The sequence below is a fragment of the Natator depressus genome, chromosome 1 (assembly GCF_965152275.1).
Source record: "Natator depressus isolate rNatDep1 chromosome 1, rNatDep2.hap1, whole genome shotgun sequence".
NCBI classification, from domain to species: Eukaryota; Metazoa; Chordata; order Testudines; family Cheloniidae; genus Natator; species Natator depressus.
Window position 1 is genome coordinate 196100561 of NC_134234.1, and position 19703 is coordinate 196120263.

The window sequence follows — 19703 nt, forward strand, 5'->3', positions numbered from 1 at the left end:
AGCTAGTTCGGGCATACTTACCTGATCTGCAGTTGCACCTCCTGACTGCTGTGTAGACATACCCTCAGAGACAACTTTCTCCATGCTGGTCCTACCATCGTTAGCTGCCCTTGCAAAATGAGAACCTATATTTTAGCTGATGTACCAATGGTACAAGTGCCAACATAGGTAGCAACCAGCAGATTTGCCTGAGTCACTGGTGAAGATCACAGGGCACTGTCTACACTAGTGGTTCAGCTGTGGCCCAACTACACCATTACTGGCCATTGTAGGAAGACAGTTACTAGTTTTGCTGTTATAAAAACGCCAACTGAGAGCTAGGGAAACCTAAAATTCTACCTCATCTGCTTGGCTCAGATTGACTAGACAATTAAAAGTAAAGTTCTGTCTCTTTTTCAACTTTTCTTAATTTACATCAACTAAGTTCCTTCAGCCAAAGACTCTTGATGTGCAGATTTTAAAGACTGTGGAGGAAAATATTAAATTGCATTTCTAGAGTGACAGATTTTTATCCTCAAAATATTTGAAACCTTAGAATAAATTGAGATTTTTGCTTCAGAGAGCAAATTCAAGAAAAGAGAACTCTATTGTCAGAAGTGGGATTCGAACCCACGCCTCCAGAAGAGACTGCGACCTGAACGCAGCGCCTTAGACCGCTCGGCCATCCTGACAACTGTAAAAAAAAGACAGCTCTACAAGTAGAAATGCTTAATCGTTCATGATAATTATATTTTTCTTAGTATTTAGATTCCTGGATGATCGCTGTACTTTTTTCTAAGCGCCCTCCCTCAGGAGAAAATTCTAGTAGGGCAGCTTTCTGGGTGCTGCTGCCACCTTGCTGCCTTCTCCTCTCACACATTTCCATACGTCTTCCGGAGTAACATACAATGTATATGTGTATCGCTTTATAAACATACAACAGTTTATTGTGGGTTCCTAGTATGGAAGATACTAGGGTTGGTTTTGTCACTCAGATACAGATACTGCCCTACCCTACAGGCATGATTATAGCTCACAGGACTTAGATACTTTGGATGTGAAACATTCAATGAAATTAGGAAGCACTTTTTCTTTAGGCTAGATTGACTACTTTCTGCTGTTCAGAGCAACCGGGATTCAGTTCATCCTTCAAACACAGTAACCAGTCACTTCCTGGCACATATTTGGTCATCGCCACCTGCAAATTGTTATTTCCTGTAAGATTTGATACGGATTTAAAATGTTTACATAAGACCTTTAGTGATTGTGGCCCTGGCATGGACTAGTGTGTTCTGTATTATTTCTACTTAATTGCAGAAAAAGATTCCAGGGGAGTATTATCAGAATTTTTATTTTATTTTTATTTTTATCAAAAGGAGGTCACTTATGGACAATGTAGATAGAAAAATGAACACATTTCTCAGAGCATTTCAAACCTGCAGTTAATTCAGCCTTTTGTTTTATAAGTAAATAGTAAAAAAATGAAAGCAAGGTCACATTCATAATTTTTCCACTACTGTTCATTAAAATATCTAGACAACACCAGGGCTCCTATACATGGACCGACATTTGTGCTAGTGACAGTTTTAGAAAATAAATATCTTGCTCCTACCCTTTGTGCCTCTAACACAAAAACCTGTTTTATTATGACCATTACTGAGGAAATAATCTAAAAAGTTAATATTTGAGCTTTATTGCCAAGTCCCATCAAACATTATTTACTCTTTACTGCTCCTTTAATGATATTCAAAGGTTGCTTCTTTTGCCTGCTTATTTCTTTATATTTCAGTTTAAAAAACATCACATTCTCAAGTCTCTTGTTCCTGGAGGACTTTCGCATCTTGGAAAAGATAACTGCAGATATCAACCATAGCTCTGACTGCACCCGAAGGCTTTTGTCACCTAATGTAGCATCACATTCTGTTCTTCCAAAAACTTGCCAGAGCCCTCTAACAAAGAGAAGGTGAGGACCTGACATGTCTAATAGGAAAAGATACACTATGATACAAATAACTAGAATTATACTCAAAAAGAAAAGGAGTACTTGTGGCACCTTAGAAACTAACCAATTTATTTGAGCATAAGCTTTCATGAGCTACAGTTCACTTCATCGGATGCATTCAGTGGAAAATATAGTGAGGAGATTTATATACACACAGAACATGAAAAAATGGGTGTTTATCATGCACACTGTAAGGAGAGTGATAGCTTAAGATGAGCTATTACCAGCAGGAGAGTGGTGGGGGGAGAAAACCCTTTGTAGTGATAATCAAGGTGGGCCATTTCCAGCAGTTAACAAGAACGTCTGAGGAACAGTGGGGCGGGGGGGGGGAGAATAAACAAGGGGAAATAGTTTTACTTTGTGTAATGACTACAAGAGATCCACTTCCTGGACACTACGGTGCTAATAAGCGATGGTCACATAAACACCACCCTATACTGCAAACCTACTGACCGCTATTCCTACCTACATGCCTCCAGCTTTCATCCAGACCACACCACACGATCCATTGTCTACAGCCAAGCTCTATGATACAACTGCATTTGCTCCAACCCCTCAGACAGAGACAAATGCCTACAAGAGCTCTATCAAGCATTCTTACAACTACAATACCCACCTGCGGAAGTGAAGAAACAGATTGACAGAGCCAGAAGAGTACCCAGAAGTCACCTAATACAGGACAGGCCCAACAAAGAAAATAACAGAACGCCACTAGCCGTCACCTTCAGCCCCCAACTAAAACCCCTCCAACGCATCATCAGGGATCTACAACCTACCCATCACTCTCACAAATCTTGGGAGACAGGCCAGTCCTTGCCTACAGACAGCCCCCCAACCTGAAGCAAATACTCCCCAGCAACCACACACCACACAACAGAACCACTAACCCAGGAACCTATCCTTGCAACAAAGCCCGTTGCCAACTGTGTCCACATATCTATTCAGGGGACACCATCATAGGGCCTAATCACATCAGCCACACTATCAGAGGCTCGTTCACCTGCACATCCACCAATGTGATATATGCCATCATGTGCCAGCAATGCCCCTCTGCCATGTACATTGGTCAAACTGGACAGTCTCTACGTAAAAGAATAAATGGACACAAATCAGATGTCAAGAATTATAACATTCATAAACCAGTCAGAGAACACTTCAATCTCTCTCATCACTCAATTTCTGACCTAAAAGTGGCAATTCTTCAACAAAAAGACTTCAGAAACAGACTCCAAGGAGAGACTGCTGAATTGGAATTAATTTGCAAACTGGATACAATTAACTTAGGCTTGAATAGAGACTGGGAGTGGATGAGTCATTACACAAAGTAAAACTATTTCCCCTTGTATATTCCTCTTCCCCCCCCCCCCCACTGTTCCTCAGACGTTCTTGTTAACTGCTGGAAATGGCCCACCTTGATTATCACTACAAAGGATTTTCTCCCCCCCCCCCTGCTGGTAATAGCTCATTATTAAGTGATCACTCTCCTTAAGTGATCACTCTCCTTACAGTGTGCATGATAAACACCCATTTTTTCATGTTCTGTGTGCATATAAATCTCCTCACTGTATTTTCCACCGAATGCATCCGATGAAGGGAGCTGTAGCTCACGAAAGCTTATGCTCAAATAAATTGGTTAGTCTCTAAGGTGCCACAAGTACTCCTTTTCTTTTTGCGAATACAGACTAACACAGCTGCTACTCTGAAACCTAGAATTATACTGTAGTTATATCGTTCTTACACTGTGTGATGCGGTGCACTCACCTCTCTTGGGAGCCTTCTGTTAGTTGGGTGTGAACCTGCACTCTCTTTCTGCTCACAACTCCCCCTGCCAGTTACTAACCTTGTCAGCTAGAGGCTTGAGCCACTGAAGACCTGCCTAAGTCACACATAGGATAAACAAGACACATGAAGGTGTAAAAGGCCCAAAAGGGCCTTTCCCTGTGCCCTTGTTACTGTCTTTAGTCCAGTCTCTAGGCTCAAGCCTCAGCCCCTTCGGGGCTAGCTTTAAGTCTGTGTCTGCCCTGGTATAGAGCACTGCCCCCAGGGCTTTCTCCCTAGAGATTCTTTAAGTCCTGCCTTCACTTGGGCCTCTAAACAAGTCTTATTCCCTTCTTGGCACTTAGCCCACCTTGCCAGTGACTCGTGGAGGGACCTGAGCCTGCCCAGTGTTCTGGGTCCCCACCCAGGGATCCTACAAATATTAGCCTGTGCTGCTTCCTTTAACTCCGTTGCTGCTTCTGCATTCCCTGAGCTACTTCCCACATAGCCCCTTCCTCTTCACCCTTACCTCAGGGCTAAAGTTCTTCCTCACAGAATGCCAATGTCACCAGGACCCATCTTCTCCTTCTCCCTTGAGCTCCAGCAAGGAGCACCTTCCTCACTCTTCTGGTTCCTGCCAGGAACTGATCTGCTCAACCCTGCAGCTCCTTTTACCTGAGCCTGCTTCCATGCAGCCTTTCTAGGCAAGCCTGGAGGACCCACCTTCACTGCTCCTTTTTCTGAGGAGGGGTATGGCAGGACTGCAAGGCTTCCAGCAGGGGGCCTCAAAGAGGAGGGATGTGGCAGGATCTGCTCAGGCCCTGCAAGGCTCCCAGCAAGGTACACCCTGGGCCGTCACACACCGTGTTTAGAATAGCCCAGTTAAGGTAACCGATAATCCGAACAGGATACAGTGAAACAAAAGAATGCTTAGTGTGTACATCCAGAAATGTCCCTTTAAAAGGTGAGGCCAATTAGACTAGTTAATACCCTCTCCAGGGAAAGGGATGGAACCTCCCTGATGGGACATTTTTAGTTCACCCTGGAGAATACACCATTGTGACCCTACATTGGCAGGAATAGAATCAGACTTTCCAAGTTTCTGTGATTTTAATCCCTATTTCCCCATTTTGCTAGAGAGCACGTGTAATTTGAAAAATAGAAAAAGTTTTCCTGAAGACTCTGGAAAAGTCAAACAAGAGATGTGCTGTGCTCCTTGTAGGTGATTTAGGATCTTTATACAAGGACAGGTCACATAAGCCATTTGCCCATTTCTAAACCTACAGTGACCCCTCAGCCATTCTACAGACAGGTCAGAGGTCTTCCCCTATCAATGGAGCTATGGGCACACATTCAGTGTGTGTGAACACTGACCAGCATTTGCCCCCATCATAGAATATCAGGGTTGGAAGGGACCTCAGGAGGTCATCTAGTCCAAGCCCCTGCTCAGAGCAGGACCAATCCCCAGTTTTACCAATCCCCAGTTTTTGCCCCAGATCTGTAAATGGCCCCCTCAAGGATTGAACTCACAACCCTGGGTTTAGCAGGCCAATGCTCAAACCACTGACCTATCCTTCCCCCGCCCCCAGCTCAGGGGTGGGGTGGGGTGGGGTGGAATGGAATGGAATAGCACTGCAATTTTTTGCAAATCTCATATGGGAACAGGTGTGGAGGTAGTCTTTCCTAGTACCTCATAGGTTCTGAGGATTCTACAGGCTGATCCTCTAGAAATCTAAGGGTCTAGAGAAGGACTTGAGCCAAAGCCAACCTACACACTCCAGAAATGGCACAGTTTCTAACAGAGATCATGAGAGACAATAGATATTGCCTACTCTCATGTGACACGGTATTCATCTTTTAGCACTTTGACCCATCCATATGAGATGAGTGTGAACAGGAAATGAAATCCCAGTTTCATACCAGCACTCCTGAGCATCACACCCTTATTACATGGTATGAGAAATAAACTATGTCTCTGGTAAAAGTGGAGACAAAAATCTCCTGAATGCTTCAGGCTGTAAGGGCACCTGTCGAGAAGTGGCGGTGATGGCTGCAGGAGTCCTTGGAAGTTGAATCCCAAAAGAAATGTGCAGTGGAGAGGAAATCAAAGTGTATGCTGTGTGCATGGCTTTGGGAGTGGGAGAGGAAGAACAAGTATAACAAGCTGGGAGTGTTTGCCTGAAAACCCTATTCTTTAGCAGATGACATCCTAGTAGAAAACAAACAGCAAACATACTTTATTGCAAGTAGCTTATTACTGCATCTACTATAAAGTGGGAAGGACCTAGGATGTAGGCTGATCAGTCCTCTGGGAGGAACCCTGCAAGAATCCAAGCCTGGGGAGAAGGCCTGGTCTGGAGTTTGCATTTCATTTTGATTTCTTTTTACGAGTGTAACTGAAACCCAAGGAAGGGGTAAAATTCCTGCCACCTGCAACTTACATGTACTGTGTTTGAGCAGGGAGGAGAAGCTACCTCTCACTTAGATATAAAACAGCTGCTTGAGAAGTACAAAGGAATATAAATAAAATTTGTGAAGCTAAAAATTGTCTTTTTAAAAGATTTCTTCTATTGCTTCATTCCCCTCCTCCCCTTCCATTTTTGATCCATTCTACCCATTTCTATCATTTTCCCTTTTGGTATTTTTCTCTGAAAAACAACATATTTCCTTCCTTCCCATTCATCCCATCCTCTTCTCCACCCTCTTGCTCTTTCCTACCTCACACTCTTTTCCTTTTTGCTCCCCTCTTCTTCTGTCCCATTTGCTCTCAAGTTCTCTCTCATTCCAATAAGGGGAAAAAAGAAAATCTTCTTTAATCCTATTTTTGGGGGGAAGTGGGGGGTTTAAACATTTCTCTATACAGTAATTCCTTGCTTAACGTTTTAGTTATGTTCCTGAAAAATGCAACTTTAAGCGAAATGATGTTAAGCGAATCCAATTTCCCCATAAGAATTAATGTAAATGGGGGGGGGGTAAGGTTCCAGGAAAATTTTTTCACCGGACAAAAGACTATACATACATACATACATACACAGTATAAGTTTTAAAAAAACAATTTAATACTGGTACACAGTGATGATGTTTGTGAAGCTTGGTTGAGATGGTGAAGTCAGAGGGTGGGATATTTCCCAGGGAATGCCTTACTGCTAAATGATGAACTAGCAATTGGCTGAGCCCGCAAGGGTTAACTCACTGTTGTTAACGTGGCCTCACACTCTACAAGGCAGCACAAATAGAGGGAGGGAAGACAGCATGGCAGACAGACACTGTGTGTGTGTGTGTGTGTGTGTGTGTGTGTGTGTGTGTGTGTGTGTGTGTGTGTGTGTGTGTGTGTGTGTGTGTGTGTGTGTGTGTGTGTGTGTGTGTGTGTGTGTGTGTGTGTTGCGCATTGCCCCTTTAAGTACACTGCCTTGTTAAGTAGATCAGTAAGCTGAGATAGCAGCTGCTGCCAGGAAGCTCCCTCTGTCCTGATCCCCGCTCCCCACTCTATGGAAGATGGGGTAAGCGGGGTGCAGGGGGGAGGGGGACATCCTGACATTCCCCGCCCCACCCCCCCCCCACAGCAAGCATGAGGCTCCGGGGAGCAGGTCCAAGGCAGAAGCAGCACATAGCAGTGGGGGGGAGGGACAGCTGAACTGCCAGCAATTGATAGCCTGCTGGGCAGCTGCCACCCAGGGAACTTAGGGGAGCGGGGAGCTGATAGGGGGACTGCCAGCCCACCCTGGTTCCAAGCCCCCACCAGCTAGCTGCAACGGGCAAAGCAGGCGGCTGCCAAACGACATTATAAGGGAGCGTTGCGCAACTTTAAAGGAGTACGTTCTCTAATTAATCAGCAACGTTCGTTAACCGGGACAACTTTAAGTGAGGAGTTACTGTAGTTAAAGAGAATCAGTTTGACTCAGAAGTATTAACACAATTTATGTATAGTTTTATTAGTCTTTTACTGTGTACTGCTTCTAACTTGAATGCAAAACAATTCAAAAATCCAGTAGCTTCTCCTCCTGGAGCAGTTTTTATAACAATTCTAGTTATTGCTCCCATAAGAACGAGCTACTTTAAATACAGGCCCTTTGATGAGAACTCCCTGGTTTCCTCCAGGCACTGGATCGTGTACAAGCTCTTTGCTGTAAGAGGCAGTTAGATGCCAAAGAGAATTTTGAGGTCAGCCAGGGTGAGTTTGGTGACGGAGTCTCCTGTGCCCGACAGCACTTGTTGAGCCAGATCTTTCTTCTTGGTTTGGAGCTGTGAAATCTTTTCTTCCACTGTCTCCTCACAGACAAACCTAAAACACAAAGCACAACATTGTCCTAATTTCTGGAAACATCAGCATTTCAGGCTTCCACCCCCTTTCAACTTCCAGTGACTCGCCTAGTTTTCAAGAAAAGGGGAGCAAATCATTTTTATAGCACCTGTCATCCAACAATGTCAGACTCACACTGCAGCCACCACCATTTATCCTACTAAACGTTTAAAAATTTAAGTTTCAAAGTACAAACCTATAATTATAAGGAAAGAAATCTGAGTCCCTGACCAATCCCTCCTTGAATCATCGTTCTTATTGATATTAAGGGTTTCCAAAAATAGAGGGCCACATATGGAATCAAGAGTTTGAAGACCATATTAAACACATGGAACTATATTTGTTTGTCCTTATAATGAATGTCTTGATGAAAGCAAATGGGCTGGTGGCTGAATTGCACTCAGCAGTGGAGAGACTCAAGGCATTCATCAAGCTATTAAAGGGGAAGAGCAGGATTGGGCTTTGACTTGTTGAAAAACAATTTCAGATCAGCAATCAGGAGGCAAATTCCAGAAACAATCATATGACACGGCATATCCGATGAAGTGAGCTGTAGCTCACGAAAGCTTATGCTCAAATAAATTGGTTAGTCTCTAAGATGCCACAAGTACTCCTTTTCTTTTTGCATATCTATCCTGTGCACAGCCCTGAAGTTCAGAAACAAACATCAAAGCAAACCCATCTCACACCTCATGGAAGCCAAGACTTTGCAAGGCTGTTGCCTGTCATGTGCACTGCTAACTCGGGAGTTTAAAACAGCTGACCCTGACCTGTGTATCACCACATCATTCTTCTGCCCCACTCGATATATGCGGTCACACGCCTGGTCTTCAAGTGCAGGATTCCTGCAAGGTAAGAAAACTGCTCAGACAGTCTAGTGGCTTGTTAATTAGAAACAATGAAGAACCTCCTTATCCTCAGCTCATGTGTCCCCCTCCCCAGCATGCTGCTTATTCCCTCTGTACAAGAAACCTGACCTCCTCCCAAGCTCCCTTACTGTTCTGAATACCAGACAATGCACCGCAAATCAGATTCTCCCTGCGCCCCTGCTGAAGGTCTACCACCTTCCCCACTGCTGCTTGCATTACACACAGGAATTGCTAGATCAGAAACCAGACCAGTGGTCCATCTAGTCTCGTTTTTCTGTCTGACCATGGCCAGTACCAAGTGCTTCAAAGGAAGGTGCAAGAAACTGCATAATAAATAATAAGGCTGGTTATAAATTCATAAATCTTGATTTTTTTTAATATAAAAAAGGGACAATTTTTTCAATAATATTTTAATGAAAAACATATCCCTCTGTTTGACCAACTCTAGTGGACAGTTAAAGTATAACCTGCCCATAACAGAAAGGTCTTCCTTACCCCTATTGCTTAGTAGTTGGCTTATATCCTGAAGATTAAGAGTTTTGTTTTGTTTTTTTTTTAAATATAATGTCTTTCAATTGCATTGACTGCTCCTTTGTTCTTGTGAGAGATAGTATGAGAGAGGGTAAGACGGGACAGGCAGATTTACCTTCTCTATACCATTCTTTGTATTGATTCTCTCTACTGCATCCACTCATTCTTCCCTCTAAACTGAGGAGTGCAAATCCTTCCAGTCTCTCCCCACACAGGATTTTCTCTATGCCGCTAATCATTTTATCTCTAGGTATCTACAAGACTGTCATCATCATAATCTATTTCTTCTCTATTCCCCCCGCCCCCACTTTTTTAAGAGATGGGATGGCCAGAACTGAACAGTCTTCCAGAGGAAGGTGAACCACTGACTTCCATAATAGAATTTTAATATTCCTAGGGTTGTTCTGCATTCTACTCCTTATACATCCTAACATTTGGCTGCATACTTTCATTAGATGTCACTGTGGCAAGCTTAGTTCTTTTCCCCCCAGGCAGTTAGCAACTTTGGAACCCTGCAACAAGACTGAGTTGTTCAAATTATTGGTACCAATGCATGTCACCTCGCACTTGTCAATACTAAATTTTCATCCACCATTGAGTTACCATTCACTTCACTTCGTTAGATCTCTTCAAAGTTCCTTAAAAGTTCTCTAGTCTTAGGCAAAGATCATCTCTCTTGTATTTATAAAGCACCTAACACAAAGGAGCCCTGATTTATGACTGGGGCCATAATACAAACCATAATTCTACTAACAGTTTAGAATGACTGCTCCCCTACAGACCTGCAATATAAGCAGCCGATTTATATGAAAGATGGCATATTTTCGTTAGTAGCTCCAACACTCCATTCTCACATTCCTACAGAGCTCTTGGAGGTATGCTCTCCAGTCATGGTGACTGGCTGCTTTCTAAATCTATCACACATCAATTTGTTCCAAAACAAGCCCCCCCAGCCTCAGATATTTTTATTTTCAGAACAGATTACTTCTGGGATAGGCACCTCTCTAATCGTTTCCATGGTAAAGACTAAGCATTTATCCTCTGTATTGTTCTTATCCATTTTAATAGTTTGTTTTAGCTACCAAGTGGAGCTTTGCTGCCATTTTTCACAGTAGTGGGTGTCAGACTGGCCATGAGTTGAATTATTCTTGAAAGTTTCATTTTAAAAACATTTTGCCTTGACAGGCAAGTAATTTCAGGGATGGAAAAGTAGGAACATGTGTTCTACCATTCAACCAGATACATCCTTCTCTCATGCAGTTTGTAAGCACTCATGTTACCCATGCTGAAGTAAAGAGCCAGTCTACCCTCAAAGTTTCCATCTCACTTTACCAGTGCATGTCAAGAAGGAAGAGGTGGTTTCCTCCAGTTAAGTTAAGGCCAACGCCTCCAGCCAGGAGCGAGATCAACATCACCTTCAACAAAGAACAATAAGACAGAAAGACAGGTTACTTTCATAGATTCATCTATTCCAAGGCCAGAAGGGAACATTGTGATTATCTCCTCTAGTATAACACAGGCCACTGAACGTCCCCAAAATAATTCCTAGAGCAGATCTTTTAGAAAAACATCCAATCTTGATTTAAAAATGGTCAGTGATGGAGAATCCACCACAACCCTTGGTAAATTGTTCCAATGGTTAATTACTCTCACTGTTCAAAATTTACACCTTATTTCCAGTCTGAATTTGTCTAGCTTCAACTTCCAGTGATTGGATCCTGTTATACCTTTCTCTGCTAGATTGAAGGGTCCATTATTAAATATTTATTCCCTATGTAGATACTTATAAAATATAATCAAGTCACCCCTTAACCTTTTTTTTGTTCAACTAAATTAAATAGATTGAGCTCTTTGAGTCTATCGCTAAGAGACATGTTTTCTAATCCTTCAATAATTTTGTGGATCTTCTCTGAACCCTCTCCAACTTATCAACTTCCTTCTGGAACTGTGGGCAACAGAACTGGACACAGTGTTCCAATAGGGGTGGCACCAGTGCCAATATAAAGGTAAAAATAATCTGTCTGCTTTAAGGGGTCCATTCACAAACAAGTTAATGCCCCATTTAATCTAGATTTTGGTTCAAGACAAAGATTATACCAACTGCTTTGTGTGTGTTTAGTGCAGCAGAAATTGGATTGACAACCCTGGAGACTGAACCTATCTTGAAGATTGTACAGCCTGGAGAACAGTAGGGCAGGCTTCCCCCATGCATCACTATATTTCTCCTGACGGGGAGGGATGACCTCTAAGTGTGAAGGAAGTTCAGTTACCTGCCAAAACTCACAAAATGGCTATGTGGATCTCCTGTGCACTAGGAAATGGATCAATACCTCCTCTAACTCATCTCACTGAAGACACTAACAGTCAACAGACGGTAGATATCAAGAGATGACTGCTAGATCAGGGGACCTAACAACTGCTTGTTTGAGGGAAGCTGGTATCCTGCACTGCTTAACATCTCCACCAGCAGGGCACCCAGTGCCTCTTGGTTTGAGGTTACAAACTGCAAGGAGCAAAGATCCATTTTGCAGATATCAGCCTGTGGCTCTCCCAAACCTCCACTGAGTAAGGCTGTCTCCACTAGCACTTTTGTGGGTAAAACTTTTGTCAATTAGGGGGTGTGAAAAAACATTCCCCTGACTGACATACATTTCACTGACAAAAGCACCGGTGGGGACAGTGCTATGTCAGCGAGAGATGCTCTCCTGCTGACATAGCTAACGCTGCTTGTTGGAGGTGATTTAATTATGCTGGCAGGAGAGCTCTCTCCAATTGGCAGAGAGCGGCTAAACAGGAGAACTTACAGCAGCACAGCGGATGTAAGGGCTGTAGTGCAGACATGGCCTTAGATTAGTTAAAATGTCATCAGATTCTCTGTGGTGTTTGCCCCTTCCAAACATGGATTAACTCTAGAGGGAACAGCCAGTCCAGTTTGAATTGCAGAAACCTCCACAAAACATTTAGGGGGGAAAAAACAAAAAAACAAAACAAAAAAAACCACGTGCACGGAGAAATGTTCCACCTGCACTCAGACTACCCAGCAGACCGAATTTCAGAAGCTGTCATAGATGAGACGGAAATCTTCATCTCCAAACTGCCATGGCAATGGATACATTTTTTCTATCTGTTGGCCCAATCTGAATGACCCAGTTACAAATGTCTCAATTGGGTCACTCCATTTTAGACAGAGGTGAAGTGTGAATTCTCCCCCACCCCTGCCGGCTTAGCATCCTTGTCCTTAGACTTGGGTTGGCATGTGAAGTCTAATAAATACTGTAGTGTTCATCTGGCTCTGTTTGTAAGTGAACCTAACATCCCTCTCCTTTCCGGAAATCAGTGGTAGGTGACTGAACAACTGAGGTTTTGCATGAAGTACCACATGTGCTGGAGAAGAGGCTGTAGGAAACAATCCTACAATGGCTCCCATGTCATGGGAGGAGTATGACCCAATAAATCTTTTATGTCATCAATCTGCAGTGGGGTAAGATAGGGACAGTTTCTGCCTGATCTGAATTGCCTACCCCTCACACCCTCAATCTTGCAGATACAGCTTAATGTTAACAGAGGCTTTGGTATGATTGGGTACCTGCAAGCCTTTAACTGGCCTGAGAGCCAGGCATTCTTAGTATAGAAGATTAAAGCAAACATAACACCAAATAGTGTCTATGCCAGAAATGCTCCCATTTACTGACATCTGGCCTTTACAGCTCCACCCTCCCACCAGGAACACACATCTTGATGCCCGATATAGAATCTGGCCCACAAATCCAATCAAAGAAAAGTAACTACCCCAGCTGCATTGAACACAGCTTTCCTGATCCCAGTTCATACCCGAGGCCCTTTGGGATTGTTATTGAACTCTTCCACCAAATCCATCCTTTGTTTAGGATTGACAGAGCCATCTACTGTAGCATACTTCAGCCCTTGACGGTCAAGGTGCACTGCCACAATCTTCAACATGCTAGTCCACTGAGACACAATGACACTGGAGAGAGAGAACAGAGTCCAAAACAAGCATCAGATATTGTAACAACCCTACTATGGTAGTGTCTTGCCCCCGACACATTAAGAGTGAATTAAATCGGTTTATCTTCTCTATCTTAGGGTTTAACACTGCTGCCCATCACCATAGTATGGGAGTGCTTCCCACCAAAATCAACAGCAAAGTCCCTTGAGGAACGTCATGGAATCTGGCTCTTTCCTTTTTGGGGTCAAAACTGTTTGGGGTAGGTCAGGTTTTTGGATTTGATTTGTTTGGTTGGGGGGGGGGGGGATTTAATGGTAGAAAGGTGCTTGTTGCATGTCATTCTTATACTGTAAAGGCTTTTTTGAAGGCAGCTTTGCAGTGTCACCCTACACGACAATCACACTCTGGATTCATCTGATCTTGTCTGGAAATTTATCCTATAAGTGGCTTACATTCAAGATGGAGATGAGGTATCTGAGCAATGACGGACGCTGTGCATTCTAGAAATCCAGAACTGTATTATCAGACCTAGCAGACACTTGATTTGCATGTGCAATTCTGGCAGTTATGCCTGGAAGTCAAGCAAGCATTTGGGCATAGACAAATCGATTTCTTCCTCATACATCTGAGTGTGCTTTGTCCACACAAATTGTCCAAAAAAACCCAAAAAACAAAAAAAACCACCAGTTTCCAGATAGAGCAGGTAGTTGACTCTTCCTCTTTACTAACAACCTGACCAAAGAGCAAGGGGTGACTGAATGGCAACCTCACCTCCAGCAAATGGCCATTTGAGCACATTTGAGCACAGTGTGTTTATTCTGAGGCAGAAAGACTAAGCAAGCTCTTTCTCACTGCAGTCAGAAATCCTTCCACAAGACTATTCTGACACAGAATAGTCTGGAGATTCCCCCCAGCCTGCACCAAACATTAACGGTTCTGGAACAGTCCCTTGCAAAGAGTTTCTCCAGTATTTTCAAATATGTGACCCGTTTAATAGGATGCCCAAATCCTGCATTTAGAGATTTATATCAGCTCTTCGGAGCACGAGTCGGGTATTCAGAAGCACAGGTGCTAATCTCACCATATGTATATATATTTCTGAAGACCTGTTATAATTGCTCCTACATTCTATTCTAACCAGGTTCTTAGGAGGGACGCAGCACTGTGGGATCTGAACACCTACATGCACCACTTAGGGATTAAACTGAATCAATCTTCCCTTCTCCCACCCATACTCACTCTTTGGCACTTATGTAATAAAGAAAATTATCTCCCACAGGTTATAGATCAGGGAGCTCCTCCCTCCCTGAGGTCTCTCATGAGAGAATCAGATCGCTTATTTGAAAGAGATTCTGCCCCGCCCCGTGTCAGTCTTGCGTCCTCCCACACATGAGACCTCCTTGCCTCATGTCCTAAATCACCATTTCCCACAGTGAGATACATGTCTCCCTGGGAGGTGTGAAGGACTGGCTGGAGAGCCATGAAAGACTTACACATTAAGATATGTAGCAGTTCAGCAACACAGCGAGGCCGAAGTGGGGTGGGATTGTTTTCATTTTCCTGAAGTGGGGCTCAGCTTTCAAAAGTTTGGGAAATTCTGATTTTAAGCACAGATTTACCCCATCCCATGATTTTTTAATTTTATAAGTATCTTCTCCCAGATTCTTTGGTATGACCAAAATAATTCTATTATACCCAGGAGAATATTGCCCACCTGATTTTCACATCGCCTCAAAGACTCTCCACATGCTTTAACCCTGAATTCACATCCATCTAGTTCCCCAACCACGTTCAAAGTCTCCTCTCCTCCAAATCTCCTCTTTGGCTTTCTGCGTGCTTTCATGCACGGCCAACAGTTTGAAATGTTGTGATACTGTCCACATTTCACTTTCCGAGTGGTTTTTGTATCTGATCATCTTACCCATTCTTCCTCCTGCCCACAAAAATGCACCCCAGAAAGAGAGGCATTACCACACTTACCTCTTCTGGGATTTCGAGTGACTTTGGATGGTCTTCAGTTCAGCCAAGAGATGCGATAGCTGCAGGAAAAGAAGTTAGTCGACTTGCTGTGGAGCCAGAAGGCGGCCTGCACTTTACCACTGGATATACACAGAAAAGGCTGAATCCAGACTTAAGCGAGGTCTCCCACTTATCTGCCTGAGGTAGCTACACGGGATGTTAACTGATGCTTTGTAAATCTGATTTTGCCTTCATGTACAAACTTACGCTATTTTAAAGAGAGTTAGTAATCCACAGACACTTGGTTTAGCTAAGGCAATGGCTCTCAACCTTTCCAGACTACTGAAACTCTTTCAGGAGTCTGATTTATCTTGTGTACCTCAAGTTTCACCTCACTTAAACTACTTACAAAATCAGACATAAAAATACAAGTGTCACAGCTCACTATTGAAAAATTGCTGACTTTCTCATTTTTACCATGTAATTATAAAATAAGATCAATTGGAATGTAAATATTGTACTGACATTTCAGTGTATGGTGTATAGACCAGTATAAACAAGTCATGGTCTGCATGAAATTTTAGTTTGTACTGACTCTGCTAGTGCTTTTTATGCAGCCTGTTGTAAAACTAGGCAAATACCTAGATGAGTTGATGTACCCCCCCGGAAGACCTCTATGTACCTCTATGGGTATGCATACCCCTGGTTGAGAACCCCTGAGGTAAGTTACATGGAGTAAAAAAAATGTAAGTGTTCACTCTAGGATGTTGCAAAAGGGTAATTTAACTCCGTAAAAGCATGTAAGTTGTAATTTGTTTCTGTAACTTTTTACTGTAGCTACTGTGACTTTTTAGATAAGTCTTATCCAGTAACAGTAATAAGACCACAAGACATAGAGACCATCATAAGAAATCAAGAGTTACAAACATGTTTTGTAGGAATCAAGCTTCCCGTGTGGACCCAGGCTAGTATTGCTCCCCTTCTCCCACCCGTTATCTAAAGGTTTTAGAGACCACTTTGCTGCCACCTCCCTTCCTCTACCAAGAAGTTCTGTACTGTCTCAAGGGTCTAATGTTTGAGATGGGCACTGAGAGTCCACCAGCATGGTAGATCCTGTGTGTCCTGGTGGTTTTGTTGCAGGTACTCTTCCTTTAAGGCCTCCTGTGCAGTTTGACAGGTTGGAATCTCCCTGAAATAGGTTCATCTGTACATTCACCTACCCATGCCCAAGCTGCTGACCCACTCATCTAGGCAACTGTAAACATATCATGCTACCAAAATTCACTTAAAACAAATATATGAAAATGCTGAAATCTAGGCCTCCCAAGAGAGGTGACAGAACCACAGACAGCATACTTTAGTGCTTTCTCTGGTGATTTCAAAGAGATCCATGCTGAAAGCCTTGCCATTGAGATAGACGGTAGATTTTGAGTCAGGAATTTGGAGTTCAGACAAAGTCAAAGCACTGAGGTGTTCTTCCAGGGAAAGAGAAAGGCCTTCACTGTTCAAGTTAGCTTGATCCAGGGCCTGCAAAGGAGTAAATAAGCAGATATAGTAAGGAATGAGAGCCACATGCACACCAGCAGATAGTAACCAGAAAGCATCATCTGCGTGCTATTAGCAGAACTTCTTGAGCTTGCCTCCTCCCTGGGCTGTACATCCACAAGATGGAGCCGCTTCTTATAATCAGGAGATAAAGCCATGCTCGGTCTCCACATTACCATTGAAATACATAGTTTAGAGGGTGGTGAAGCACAGTCTCTAGTGCTTCACACCTGAAGCCGACCTATAAGATGGGTAAGCTTTAGCTCCATTTTACAGATGAGGAAATTGAGGTAGAAGAGAAAACTTGTCCAATGTTCAAGGGGGTTGGTGCTGGACCTGGGAATGGAACTCATAAGTGTGGCCTACAGAGCTTTACCATGTAACCTGTGCCAGCCACTTTTATCTTAAGTCTGAAAGGTGAGAACCACAAGAAATTATGGCCTAACACGAAAGATGTTGCAATCCGCTCCATATTACACAAGTCAGGTGCAGCGCCTGGCCTCTTGGGAAGATGCTCAGTTGTGGAGGCCACATCCGCAATGTTCAGTGCTTAACCAGCTCTTTAATGCAGCCTACTGCAGACCCATTAATTTTTTAGTACCAGGAATTTCTAAAGCAATGCCCCCAATTCATTTAGCATACATGCCAGTACCAGATGGCCCACATGCCCCCACCAGTTCAAGGATTGTGGCGTTCACAAGCATGACGCTTCAGTAAGTGACCAAGGGAGTAGTAGGGGACAGCAAATAAAAGATCATGTCATGTATTGGGCAATATGACTCTTAATACGATTCTGGTAAGACTGCTTCTACAGTGCAGTGTTCGGACCTCAATACAGAAAGAGACGAACGCAGGTGGATTCAGAGAAGGAAAACAAAATTATTAGTTTAAGGAAAAAATTTAGTAGCCAACTAAACTGGCTAAGACTAGGAGAGAAGAGAGGACAACAACAACAGTCAACAAATATTTGCCAAAGTAAACAGCAAGAATGGAGAAGAATTTACCAAGGGGCCTGTAAGCTTAAATAAGAGAAATTTTAAGGAAAAGTATGGGCTGAACATCAGGAAAAGTTTCCTATTAGGTTGTTGCTGGTTTCTTTCAAATATTCTGCAAAAACTGGTTTGGTTCAAAAAAAGCACACTTCTCCTTTACTTTATAAGTTTGTTGTGATACTAGCAGACCAGGTGCCAGCTCATGGCAAGGCCCCTACGCTTCACTGAACACTGACAAATGCATAGCTGGAAACAAGTCTGGCTCACCTGTGTGTTAGTATTCTTAAAATAGGTATTAGATTTATAAGAATGTGTTTAGAATTACAAAATGCTCATAGGATGCTGCTTGTATTCATCTTATTTATAACATCTGTATGCCATATTGCAAGGTTATAATAAGTGTCTGCATTGTAATCCTCTGTAATTGTGTAAGTCAAACAAGAAAGGAGCATTAATTAATGTAGAAATGCTGGTTTCCCCCAGCTAACCATGATGGGGAACTGGACTGACCTCAGAGGGAAGAATGCTCCCAAATGAGTTACCAACATAAACATCCTCTAGTACCTGTGAGTTCTTTGGAAGTTCCATTCAAGGAATTAGAGGAATTATAGCCAAAGTTGCTCTCTGCTCTAATCAAGTGCTTCTAAAAAGGATTCATTCTATACACCACATTAATCACAGTACAAGACAGCATAGTTACCACTTTTAGTAAGGAAAGATGGCAGCAGCACTGGCGGAGTCTCAACAGCATGGACAAGACATGGACAGTACTTGAGACATGAGAGTCACTTTGGGAATCCTTTTGAGTGGCTCCAAATTCTTGTACTACTATTAGGAAGGAAGAAAAGTCAGAAAACATTCAGAGGCATATCAGAACAGCAGCTCTACCAGCCAGTCATATTTCAACAAGAGGAAATGAAAAACAACAGCAGTTTAGCAGAAACTTGTGTTTTGCTGGGCTTGGTATGTTCCTACACAAGACATCAAGAAGCAAGAGATTACATAAATTATGTTAACACTTTGTACTTCTGTTAAACCTTTCATTAATCCTCAATACCCTCGTTGAGCAGATATTATATCCATTTCAGAGAGGGGGAAACTGAGGCCCAAATATGTTAAGTGACTTGCCCAACACCACATAGTGTGAACAGGACTTGGGAGTCCTGAATCAGTCCCCTGTTCTAACCACTACAACACACTGCTCAAAACACCACCTGCCACACCAGTACTTTGTTTGTAACTTGCACCATGCCTCCTTTCTTACCCAGAGCAAACAGATATGCAGCGTACAGAGCCCTATACCTTAAAGGTGAGCCTGGCAACAGCACTGCCAGAAAAAGGCTTTGCAGACACACACCAAACCTTCCCCCTGCATATTCTACAGCAACAATCTTCACAAGGGCAGCAGTCAAGCTGTTTTCTAAAGAAGAGCCCGAAGGTGCTGAGAACTCAGGAGTCGTAGCTCTCACTCTCTGCTCTGCACTCCCTCTTAATTTTAAGGGAGAATTTCCTAATAATTTAAAAAATCACTCCCCACAGAACATTTCTGCAGCCTCTATTCTCACCTTTATCAAACGGGTTAGCACCAGAGTACTCTCTGCAATGACTCTTCTGCTCTTGTCTCTTTAAATAGGACTGTAGTGTTGACCTGGCAAAAATGAAAGACAGCAGGGTTATGCGAGGGTGAAATTAGAGATAAATATTTAGACACAACCTGTGTCCCACAAACAGTTTACAATCTAAGCCAGTGGTCCCCAAACTTTTCACCTTGTGCCCCCTTACCTGTGTCCACCACCCCCTC

The 19703-nt window shown here is 43.1% G+C and overlaps 1 protein-coding gene and 1 non-coding gene across 3 annotated transcripts in view; both read right to left on the minus strand.

Moving 5' to 3' along the window:
• Positions 1-588: 588 nt before the first annotated feature.
• Positions 589-671, minus strand: TRNAL-CAG (transfer RNA leucine (anticodon CAG)). Its single transcript has one exon. It is a non-coding gene; the product is annotated as a tRNA-Leu (tRNA).
• Positions 672-7503: 6832 nt separating this feature from the next.
• The window catches only part of TTF2 (transcription termination factor 2), a 35142-nt gene continuing 22942 nt past the window's right edge, over positions 7504-19703 (minus strand). The window contains exons 16-23 of one of the 2 annotated variants that reach the window (XM_074973581.1): positions 19468-19550; positions 18603-18727; positions 16722-16892; positions 15387-15445; positions 13271-13424; positions 10772-10854; positions 8810-8884; positions 7504-8021 (exon numbers count right to left, since the gene is read on the minus strand). In XM_074973581.1, the coding sequence (XP_074829682.1) occupies positions 7877-8021; positions 8810-8884; positions 10772-10854; positions 13271-13424; positions 15387-15445; positions 16722-16892; positions 18603-18727; positions 19468-19550 (895 nt within the window). In that variant the 3' untranslated portion in view covers positions 7504-7876. Of the gene's footprint in view, positions 8022-8809; positions 8885-10771; positions 10855-13270; positions 13425-15386; positions 15446-16721; positions 16893-18602; positions 18731-19467; positions 19551-19703 lie in introns of both variants that reach the window. The other variant, XM_074973573.1, reaches the window with a different exon arrangement.